General features: G+C 35.0%; 1 protein-coding gene across 1 annotated transcript; it reads right to left on the reverse strand.

Moving 5' to 3' along the window:
- Window positions 1-370: 370 nt before the first annotated feature.
- Window positions 371-11,456, reverse strand: LOC134238191 (L-sorbose 1-dehydrogenase-like). Its single transcript, XM_062720303.1, has 12 exons — window positions 11,158-11,456; window positions 5,880-6,007; window positions 5,466-5,671; window positions 3,642-3,831; window positions 3,311-3,445; window positions 2,929-3,050; window positions 2,646-2,813; window positions 2,212-2,362; window positions 1,956-2,101; window positions 1,556-1,745; window positions 1,044-1,266; window positions 371-673 (listed from the first exon to the last, which is right to left on the reverse strand). Exons 1-12 carry the CDS (start codon window positions 11,175-11,177, stop codon window positions 505-507), a joined length of 1,848 nt encoding a protein of 615 aa, XP_062576287.1. The 5' UTR covers window positions 11,178-11,456; the 3' UTR covers window positions 371-504.
- Window positions 11,457-12,648: the final 1,192 nt, after the last annotated feature.

Genomic DNA, 12,648 nt, shown 5'->3' on the forward strand with positions numbered 1-12,648 from the left:
ACATGCGTAGAATCTTGGAAAACGGAACCCATTTCCCCTTTTGACGACAATGCAGTTTCTTAAATGATTAGATATTATTCATATAAAATCTACGATTACAATAATTAGAAACTGCAGAATAGGGAAAAATTGAAAATTTTCAGGAACAATTGTATCCTATCATATGAGAGAAATAATTGGATTTTTGGATTAATTACATTTACTCGATCATATTAATGGAAATTTTTTTTTTCTCCGTCAAACTTTTAGAAAAAACGTCTTCTTCGAGGTTGCACCGCCTGGACATACCATGATTGAAAATTCCTCATTCATTGATTTAATTATTGTTTTGTTTTCCTGTGAATAGATAAACATGTACAAGAAGTAGAAACATTGTTGATTTGTTCCTTTTATTCTCCATAACTTTACGTACAATTCTCAGTGTATATAAATAAATGTTTCACTATATACAAAAAAAAATTATTATTAATTCAATAACATTTGAAAATCCTAATTCCATCGTCGCTACCTAGTTTTTCTTGTATTTAAAACTTTCTTTTTCAATAAATGGCTGCTCCGTATCATGTCTGCCGCCTTTTCCGCCATCATTATAGATGGCGCTACTAGATCAGGTGACACTAATGTCGGCATCACAGAAGAATCTACAACACGAAGTCGATCTATCCCCTTCACCCTGCAAAAAAGTAGAATGCATTATATGCGCTAATTATACATCAATTACTACCAAGATTTAACCTTGCTGCACGATTTCTTTTCCAAGAATTTTAAATGGCCAAATGCAGGTGTGCATACAAATTCAAAACCGTAAAATGTATGTACATGCATGTATATTGCATGCCTAGTCTGTGAATGATGTAAAAATGTGATGTGATAATCAAAAGTGAGAATACTGTTAAAGTAACATCCGCTGAAGAAAATTCATACTCTTACAAAGGTATATGTTGAGGCAAATATTTGAAAAAGAGAGCTTTTGCTGCTCAGTTTGAGAAATAAAGATCATCATCAGCCATTAAGACGAGATGTGCAGACGACATGACACGTACCTCAGCTTGTGATCAACCACTGTTGTGTTATCCTTCTGGGACCCCATTTTACATCCACCAATCAGATTGCTCCCTGGTACCGCTAGATGGCGCACTAAGCACTCTAAATAATTGTCAGAATTCAGTTTATGTTTCGAACACTTGGTAAATGGAGAGTATGGTGGCCTTGTCTGTATGCGGCTAAAGGCTTTAGTCTTCATAAGCTTATAGTAATACCTTATCCCTGTATAATGGAAAAAATGTGAAGATAAGAACAGTGAGTGATCTAAAAGGAAACTATACAACAAATCTATGAACAGGGCATAAAACACGGATCCGGGTTATTCCAGCAGTGGGATCAGGCGTCTTGGAGAGGTCAGATTTCCTGTCAAACGGTAACACCCACCACAAGCCCTGACCAATAATTATTATACTGAATATATACCTTAGTCAAATGTATATTTCGAATGTTATCTCCATGAATGAATAAACAAGTAGTGAACAAGATTTTATTCTTGACAAGCACAGATTACCTTGGATGAGACCAGTGACGTCATCTGGATGATCCAGATACCTGGGATCCACATCCGGCGGATCAAACGGATTAGTGCTACGTATCCTCAATGTTCCTTTACTCTTAATCCCCAGAAGTTTGATAAGGAAGGTGACGCCTTCAGTAGAGTTAGGCTTCCCATTTCTGACAGGTATGAGCTCTTTCTTAACCTTCAGTGAGAAACAATTTGAAGTCGAATACACTTTAAGTCGGAATGATTACGTCCAATAAACCTTCTCAGTACTTCTTACAAATACTGGTAATGAGCGGTATAATTAACATTAAAATGAATTAGGGAGCAACAAAATGCGCAAACTTAATCTTCAAGTAGGGATTTTAAACTTTAAAATTATACAGAATATTTGTTATATTGTACCTACATTTGCATCATAGCCATAATCCATTGCTGACCAAAGTTCCGGAATGGTTGCTAGGAAACTGAACATTACATCGGCTTGATTCGTCTTATTCTGTTTTGTTTCTACCAAGGAATGGCCTACAATTGCGCCATTTGATGACAAAGGACCTGCCAAAAGATTAATATTTTACCATTTTTGTGTGAAAATATGAATACTGATACATGTAACACATGTTGAATATTCTAATATTCAAATATCCTGACAATAAATAACTTACCTCCCCCAAACAAACTGTATTTCAGTTTTGCCAGGACGCTGGTTGACCTTGGGTAGTTCACTGTTAAGGATTCGTTTATGGAGCCTCGGATTGGAAAGATCACGTGATCTTGAATGAAGTTTCCTACCGGAAGATCAGAGTGGACCGAAATCTGTTTCAGAAAGAAGACTCCGTGTTTAACTTTTGAATTTCAATGTACAACTGATACAAAAATCAAATATGAAGTAAGGGCATTGAGTATAGGATCACAATGTTTGTTTGCCTATCTACACATAGTAACACGTACTTTATATAATATGTTGTATTTTTATAGAAAAGGGGTAGTAAAAATATAAGTTGGAAGAAAAATAGATCATGACAAATTTTCAATGTGCTTTCAACTTAAATTCTTGATTCGTAGTGATTGATACACTTTTTACCAAATGCAAACTCACTTTGTGTTCCTCTAGGTGGGCCCTCGGCCCGACCCCCGACAGAAGCAGTATGTGTGGGGACCCTATGGCTCCTGCCGTTAGCACCACCTCCTTCGTGGCCCCCACGACTTCCCGCCTCCCGTTCTGTAGGTACTCCACCCCTAACGCTTTACCGTTAGAAATCAGAATCTGGAGGCAAAATATTTCTGATCATCGTTAGATCCATTTTGCAACAATTCAGTGAGTAATAAGTTCCAGTGTAAGATGAACGTCATTCTTACAGTAACCTTAATTCTGTACCAACCTTGGTGACATGGCAGTAGGTGGCGATGTGGAGATTCTTTCTGTCCATGGCCTGTGTTAGGTACGCAGAAGCAGTACTCACTCGTCTTGAGCGGTCCAACAGCGAAGGACTGGAGCAAAATCCTGAAAAGATATACTCAAGTAACGTATACATGTACCTCTCAAGGTAAAAATAAAAGTCGTCTTCTTAATTGCGCCTAGCCCAGCAGGAACTTGATTAGACTCGCTCTTCTGCTGTCACAGAGGGGACACTATTTGCTCTGTTCACAATTTTTTTTATTTGGTCACTTTTGAGCATGGTTACTGTTCATCATGTTCACATTTTATTAACGATATATGTTAATGCAAATAAGGTTCGAAGCAATGCTGCCACGGTTACTTGCCTATGGCGTCTTTGCCGTTACAGTCTGTGGCTTTACTCCCCATTGTTTCTGACGCTTTCTGGTATATGTCGTGAAGAAGTGGGTGATGCTGAGAGCCGTCGCTGACAACTACAGGTCCTCTTGTGGAATGATATGCTGCTCAGGCAAAGGAAAAGTTCGAAATAGTTACTGTATTTCCTGACAAGTGACAACATTCCAAGAAGCGAAGAAAAGATCAGGGGAAGAATTACTGTGAACATATAAGTCTGTCAAAATTGCTTTGATCTTTGAAGTAAGCAAAATGATTATAAAATAAATGTACATGTAAATATCAAAATTGTGTAGCATATACCCGAAGTTTGGAATTTTTCAATACGAAAGTCTTCTAATTTGTGGAAGTATGGAATGACGTCACGGAAGCCCCACCCTGAGGCCCCATTCCTCTCCCATTCATTATAGTTAGTGCTGCCACCCCGTAAGTATACCATGTTATTTATAGAACTGCTTCCTCCTAGAACGCGACCCATGTTGAAGTGCCCCCTCTGTAGAAACGAAATCAGCATGATTTTACTTAAACTCAATCAGGATAATCAACGAAATTCAAATACTTTTGTATAATTTCTTCGCTAAACTTTCAGATTATAAGAACCTATTGCTGTAAACAGAGAACTTTTCGTCTCCGTTTTATTTTTCGTCCCTTTTTCCATAGCTTTAGTTGGGCAAATTTAAAAAGGGGCGAAATCAAAGAATCCAGTATAATTTCTTAAACAAAACTGTAACTGGGCGAATTTTTAAGCGGGGAAAAATTGTTTGCAAGGGTGAAATTGCGAAAATAACACGAAGCGAAAGTAACCCTTTATACAATATGTATTGTAGCATGTCTTTTTAAACCATTGTGGCAACGCACTTTGAAAAAAAATTTTCAAAGTGCGTTAAAATTGGGACAAAATCAACGCACTTTGAAAAATTTTTTCAAAGTGCGTTAAATTTTGGACATACTCAACGCACTTTGAAAATTTTTTTCAAAGTGCGTTAAGAGTTTTCATCAATATATTTTACCATGGAGACACTTAACGCACTTCGAAAAAAAATATGTAAACACGAAAATACGGGATATAGATTTTAGTAATGGAACGATTCTATTTCAGTGTTATTTATCTGACAAAAAACTTATGAATTGTTTTAATCCCGAGGAGAAGAGGAAATGCCGGGTAGAAGATCTTTCAGCTTAACTCTTTCTCTTTCAATACACAGGCGTCGGTAACAACTCAACCTACCTAAAATGGATATGTACATGTATTTACATAACCGGTATGACGTTAAAAACTATATATCAATAATTGTATTAACTTAAAGCAGATGAAAACTAGAAATTTTTAAGCACAGTAAAACTTATGAGAAAGAATTTTCATAGTCTTGAAAAATCAGATTACCCCTTTTTGTGAAGATAAATGGCTATGCTCCCCCCCCCCCTCCCCCCTTACTTCCTACATCTACTTATTACAGATTAGAACTTTTTCTTTTAAAAAGAAACGAAATAATGATATTAAAGAATCATCTCTATTTTTTCTAAAAGACCCATTCCTGTTTTATAATTACTGTATTTATCAAAACCTTAAATATTTAAAACGTCAATATCTCTGGTCCTGAAGTGATCTTATCACCAAAAAGTGATCCAACCAGTGTCAATTATTTATCAAACCAATTATTTGTAAGAATATTGATCAAGCTTTATATTTTTTTCAAAGTGCGTTAATATGGTCGATATTAACGCACTTTGCAAAGAAATGTTATTTTTTCAAAGTGCGTTAGCTTGGTCCCAAAATTTAACGCACTTTGAAAAAATTTTTTCAAAGTGCGTTGTAACAAACCATGTCTACTTCAAACCTTAAAAGGTTCCCCAGAGGCCATTGGAATAAAAGGATCAAACTTGAAGAAGTCAAATTTGTAGGTTATTCTCGTATATCATTCAACTTGCTTTAAATGCTTAAAAATTTATTTGGAATAATTTTACAAATTTTAATATCAATATCAAACATCCTTAAGTTAAATCTACATCTCCAAATTCAAACCCCTTTCTTTTTATGTGTTTATTCAAGTTAATAAACGGCTTTGCAGAATCAAATTTGATCAGACACCACCCATTATAAAACTATTATAAGAGGGCGAGTATTACCTTTCCAGCCAAAGATTTGAAAGCATGTTGTTGTGGAGTTGACATAAACTTCCAATCATGCTCCGTTTTCCGCTCAAGTGCGGACAGAAGAGGGACTTTGAGATCGGGATCGGAGTCTAAACCCCCAGCCTCCAGGAGAAGGACCGTCACATCTGGGGACTCTGACAGACGACTGGCCAACACCGAGCCGGTGGTGCCCCCTCCAACTAAAAATAGCATACATGCACTACAAATTTAATATTGGTTGATTACTATAATTTCAGGGAATAAATTGAATCCCACATAAAACAAAAATGAGAAATTGAACCTTAAAAACAATTTTGATTCTAGAAGCAAAATTTGCATTTTTTTTACACACTGTTTTTTTTTTTAAAGTATTGAAAAATATTTTTGAATATCACTCTTTGGTCATACCAATAACGAAATCATAAGTAGCGTTGATTTTGTCTGGAAGAGCCGCCCTGGACTTTGTTCCGTTAAAGTAAAGAAATGCTAGAATGGCAGACAGCAGTCCTAAACCCAACCACCAGGCTAGAGAGCGCCTATAATATACAAAAATACAGACTAGAGAGTGCCTACAATATACAAAAATAGGCTAGAGAGCGCCTTCAATGTACAAAAACACAAGCTAGAAAGCAGATACAACAGACATTTTCTACAAATCAACAATAAGGCTAAAAAGCGCCTAAAATATATTTTTAAAAACATATACAATATATTGTCTACAATACACACTAGGCTATAGAGAGCGCCTAAAATATACAAAAACGCAGGCTAAAGATCGCCTACAATATATATAACAGATATACGACAGACATTGTATACAATATAACCACCAGACTAGAGAGCGCCTAAAATATACCCAAAAACAGGTAATAGATCGACTACAATATAAACAGATATACTATGGATAGAACCACCAGGCTAGATAGCGCCTAAAATATACAAAAAAAATCAGGTTAGTGATCACCTATAATATACAACAGATATACAACAGACATTGTCTACAATTCCATTACTAGGCTATAGAGCACCTACAATATACAAAAACACAGGCTAATGATCGCCTATAATATACAACAGACATGCAACTGATATTGTCTACAATGCACCCATCTGATCAGGCTAAAGGGCGCCTAAAATATACAAAAATGCTTGCTAAAATATACTAAAGATATACTACAGATATTGTATACAATATTCATAATCATCTATCAGAGTTAGTGATCGCCTACAATTTGCAACAAATATTAACTATACAATATTAACTACAATTAAATAAAATAACACTACTAGACCATTTACAATAATACAAGAGGAGTCGAAGTTAATATTTTTGTTGTTTTAAAAATGATGCGCCCTCCTTCCCCGAATTTAATGTATGGATTTTAAGTTTGGTAGGCAAAATTTATGACCACATAGTGGAGAACGTCAGATAGATTCCGTTCCTCAGATATCATGCAGACATAAATCATCTTACAGAGCAGTTATACCAGTAAGGTGTCCATCCATTATCAAGTAATGATTTTGTTGACTTTTTGTGGTTGATGTTGATATAAGTGATGATTGATGTTGATATATGTGATGTTGACTTTGAAAATTATATCTTATATAATGTAAATCTAAATTATATAATATGTGAAATCCGGTAATCTGATTGGTCAATACGAAGTAATTATTTTTTAATAACGACCGCTGAATTAGCGAATAAGGACTCGCACGAGCTGCCTCGTTTTCACTTTCGCTTTAGACAAACATGAAAGTTCGCAAGTTGTAGGTGAGGAAAATTTAAAACATATAGTGCAGAACTCTGAGACTGATAATACATAACAATTACTAGGATATTTGTGAATATTTTTCGGGAATAATACGCACATACCATTTCATGATTGAGTTCGACATTTCAACTCGGCGAGCAGAGTTTTAACGCTGTTTACGCGATTACGAAGACTAAAGAAAATATAGACAAGCATGCCATGTAAGATTGTATCTGTTCTTAGAAGACATAGGATATCTATTTTGTCAGTGCATTTCGTCTGCAAGTGTAAACGAGAGCGATTCTCAATCTGGGGGAGGGGTTACTCTGTGTCGCGGTTATTCGGAGATAGATATCTTGTGTCATTATTATGATATGGGAAATTTATTGCAGAAACAATTTCCTCTGAGTAATATTCAATGAATTCTGAAACATTTACATTCAACTTATTTATGGTTAATACCATCTATGTAATTAATAGGATGATATACATTGCATTAATAAATTTGGGAAATTATTATTTATATAATATAATAAATAGACTATGTAGGTCAATATGCATTTATAATGACCCAGGATCAATATTGACCTCAGATACATGAAGTATATCGACCTCGGGCTAGCGCCCTCGGTCGATATTATGTAATCCTGGGTCATTATAAATGCATATTGACCTACATTGAGTCCATATTTGTATATTAAACCGTGTTTATTTTATGTAGATACATTTATTTGTTTTATGTTCAAATCAACTGGCATGTTAGTGATACAAATAGTTATATTCTATAATGGTAAGACAGAAAATTATCTCTTCTATGATTACGTGAAAATCCTCAGATTTACGATAATTATTGTATGATCAAAGATATAACTGAAACTAAATCGTCTATCAAACAAAACTGTCAAAAAACATTCTATATTAAAGCTTCTTAAACCCAAAACTTAAATATGATCGTCTTATCAGAATTTTTCATTACATCATTGAAGTACGAATCACAAAGTTTATACCACACCACACCCTTATAACAGATAATCTCAAGTTTTTGTTCAAACATAACATTCATTATCAACCATTTAATCATGCACATCGGTCAAACGATGCACTGCACGCGCGAGCACGTGCTATTCTCGTTAACGCTTTACGCTACTTTAAAAACCTAATTGCTGAGGTAATATAGTGGTAATACATTGGCTCCTACCTTCAGCTTGATGCAATAGTTAGAACGTAACCCTGCGTCATGGTAAATCACTTACACTGGGCGGACATACATTGATTGCTGTGATCGATGTGCTTTTGCAGACTTTACTCTTGCTCTTGGAATACAGTAAAATCTTCCATGTTGTTAGTAAAATTATTCTTTGACTAATGTTAGCATTATTGGGATGTCACTTTGGGATGATCAGACCGGTAGTAACCGTTTCAAAGGGGGCAGGGGGCAAGAAATCTAACAATACCCCCCCCTTTTAAAAAAAAACTATAACTGATTCAATGTTATATCCCCAAAACATTTATACACTGAATTGTCGAAGTTTTCCCCGTTACTTCCCAATCATGACAAGGAGCACACGTCAGGTGTGACGGGCGACAGGGGATGCTCACTTCTCCATGACACCTGATACCGCCTCTGAATTTTATATACAACCAAAAACGTCGTTATAGATTTATATACATACCTTGTTTATACTACAAACCCATGAAACCGTTTGATCACTTCATTTAGAGATAAAAATTAAGAAAAAGAAAGATTCTTTACGACTGAACTTTTTTGTAAGACGTATTAAGGCGATCAAAAGGCTGTGGTTTAAAATAAAGAGAATGGAGCTAATAAGAATGGTATACGATACAGATATTTATACGGCAGAAGTTTAAATTAGAAACAGCGAAGACATGAAACAAACAGTAAAAAGGCTTATATAACGATAAGACTCACTTATCGCCAGAAGTTAATGGTTAATTATACACACTGCTTAAACAGATAGCGTAATAAGCGGGAATTAATAAAATGGCGGGAATCGCTTTGATGTGGGAGAAAGAAGAGGCAGTGATGGCGAGTAAAGAGGCAGACATTTGCGGAATCAAACAAGAGTGAAAATAGAGATTTGAGAGTCGGAGATAGAGTGTTGTTAAATAGGTTGAAAAGGCTATTCAAAATTCAACTTGTTATAAAAGTCTAGTAAACAAAATAAAAAAATATGTTTTATCTGAGAAGAAAGGTTAAGTGCCTTTCAATCTGTGGAAGTGTATTTTGTAACAACAATTTTCAAGAAACGAAATAAAATTCTAACTGTGCCAATTTTTCAGAACATGAGATTAGGGAATGCATGTATATATTTATGTTCAGGTCTGGAAAAAAGTGTTTGAAAAAGGTTACGTTGTGGTGGAGGCGAAAATTTTGAATCAGTTATTAAAAAAAGTGCATTCGGGAAGAAAAATTCATTTTAATACCGAGTGAAAAAGTCTTTGATCCGCCAATGCCGCCTCTCGTGCACTCGCCAGCTCCATCTAGTGTCGTCCCACTCAATGATGAGTACGTAAGAACGGTCACTCATTGCTAAATTATGACAAAATTGTTGAAATGATCCGAAAGTCTGTATTCCTCTCCCTTGTTTTAGTATCAGAGATCATTTTGCATGGTTAATCTTCCTGTTACAAAAATTAATGAAGAAAAAGATATTATACTTCTAGCACATTTAAGGAATTAAAACCCTGTTTTTGTTGTTTTTTTTCCTTCAATTTAATAGTTATTGCAAAACAAACACAAGCAAAATTAATCAAAACTGAAGAAAAATTGTACTGCAGTCAACGCTGAGTTAGGGGTACTCATGTATTCAAAATTGATAAACTTTTGTATTTGTTTTTCAAAGGGTGAATTGCAAAACAAACAAACGTCAGAACCAGGGTATAGAGGGAAATTAGCCCCCCCATTCCTTTTTTAAAAATAAACATTATACATGTATATGCATTGAAAAATGGGATTTACTTTGTTTTGTTGGTTTACCCCCCCCACCTTTCAATTTGCTTCCGACGCCCATGCTGAACAGTGAACAAATCATAAGAATAGTGAAAAGCATTATATTTATAACGTTTCTTTAAAGAGGAATTTGTCAAAAAGGGTAACAAAATGATCAGAGAGCCCACTAAAAAGTTAAATGAAAACGATGTAAATGTAGGTAAATGACACAAAAACATTCCTTCGCTATGCTAACAATTTTCTGGTTTGTCGAGAACCTGACTGTGAAATAGATGAGGAGTAATCTCCCAATCTTAGTCTATCTTTTATCGCCGGGGAACCTTCGACGCGTGCGTCATCAGAATCAGAAATAAAACACGCTGTGCTAATTCCGCGCTCAACGTACAGAAAATGCTTATCTCTATTTCTTTTAATTACTAGCTGAGAATTTAAAACATCTTTCGTTCCTCTTCCATTTGTAACCTCGTATCCTGGTTGTATCGTATAATAGAATCTGTCTGTTTTGTTTATGTATCGTGTAAACAGGGCAAATTAAGCTGTTGTTTTACGTTAACGAAGAAAGACGTCTTAGATTAGACTAATTCAATGTTTGCTTTTTTTGTTTACACGTCCCTATCATCTTTTGTTATTGTTATTTTTCATATGATAAATTTATAATTACAATAATAGTTAAATAAAGATTCATGATACTAACAAATTACATTAAAATCAATTCAAATTTTAATTTACTTACATCATGTGTATTATATTGTATAAATTTATTGCTTATTGATATAACTTTTAGAAATAATACAATATAATAATAATAATAATAAAATTCAAAAATACTAATTCAGTATAGCGTGCATGTAAAATCTAGTATATTCCCTGGCTGTAACAGGTGGTATATATAAGAATAAACAATTAATTGTTAAAGGAAAGAAATTAATTAGAGGGGGGAGTAGTAACAAAACCTTGTACATACCCCACTTCTCCACTTTTCATCTCTTAAAAAGGAAAAGTAAAATATCCACTTTTCACATCATTACGAAAATTATCCTTCAAGAAAAGGACATGCAGCCATGGTCAGCGACGGGAGAGCTCTAATAACAGACGGGGGTCACTAATCATATGCCCCTTATCAATGCCATAGACGATAGGTATTGAACAGACATGCAAAATGTAATAAAGCACCCCCGGTAAAATGCGCTCACGCGCCCTGCTAATAATATTGAGAATTGCAGGTAATTTACTCGACAGCGCAGCTCGTGTGTGCGGTGATGGGGAAATGATGGCTTACACACGGGAAGACAAAAAGGTATCCCAAGATGATGGAATTGTTTGCATGCTGATTATAACTGATGTTTTGCTAAAGTATTTCGGAGGAAATAATGTTAGAAACAAAACGAATTGGACCTGATTATAACTGTATCCGGACGTTTCATCGGAACAAAATTTTTAAATGTATTTTGTCTTGTTTAAGATTCAGAATCCGGATACATATGTGGACAAATTACTGGGAAAGCGTCCATAAACGTCCAATATTATGATGAAAAGCATATTGGAAGAAAACATACCGTAAGCATCAGTAACGGATCCAGAAATTTTGAAAAGGGGGGTGGGCCGACCAGTTTGAGGTCATGGTAGGGGCCTACAGCCACACCATAAAAACATTGAATCAAAATGTATTTTTTGACTCTCCTTTCCGCCAGTGAGAGAGAGAGAGAGAGAGAGAGAGAGAGAGAGGGAGAGAGAGAGAGAATCCACCATTCTGAAAACATTTTAATATAATTCATATTCCAACATCACCTGCGTCCATATGGTGTTTATTCTCCAAACTGATTCGCTAGGCTCATGCTTCGAGATATTTTTAAACTGAGGCAAGCAAATGTCAAATAAGTTGATGATTAGGTACTCCTTAAATTCTGAATATTGATATAATTTGTAAGAATTTATCAACCTAAACTGTTGGGTCTATTTTTGTCTGACTTCTGTAATATACGTGGTTTTGTCCCGTAAAATCGTGGACAAAGCGTTTTTCTCGAAAAGTAATGGGCGCACTAAGCTGAAAATTTCAGTAAATGTTTATTTATCATATTTAAGTGCATGATATTTTTTTTGAAAAAATATAGGCAAAAAAAATTTTATAAGGCTGAATGCACGGGGTATTGTACGGCGCACGGACAAAAAACCAAGATTTTATTTTACACAAGTTTGAATTCAAAATAAAATTGTTCGATACATAAGATTTGGATTAAAATTATCCTTATTTAAATCAACAATCAATTTTGTAATCTTTGTGAAATTTTTAAGTCATTTGGTTAATTTTTGGCAGTTTCTCGAGCATTCGAAATGGGAAAGTGGTAAACACAACACACGAAAAATGGCGACGTTTTATGACTTACGGCGCACTCGGAGAGCAGTTCCGTTATTTGATGTTGTAATACAGCTTTAGAGACTTGAAATGACCAAAGAA

This window comes from Saccostrea cucullata, unplaced genomic scaffold, assembly GCF_032062105.1.
Source record: "Saccostrea cucullata isolate Sc308-1 unplaced genomic scaffold, CSIRO_AGI_Scuc_v1 ctg1076, whole genome shotgun sequence".
NCBI classification, from domain to species: Eukaryota; Metazoa; Mollusca; class Bivalvia; order Ostreida; family Ostreidae; genus Saccostrea; species Saccostrea cuccullata.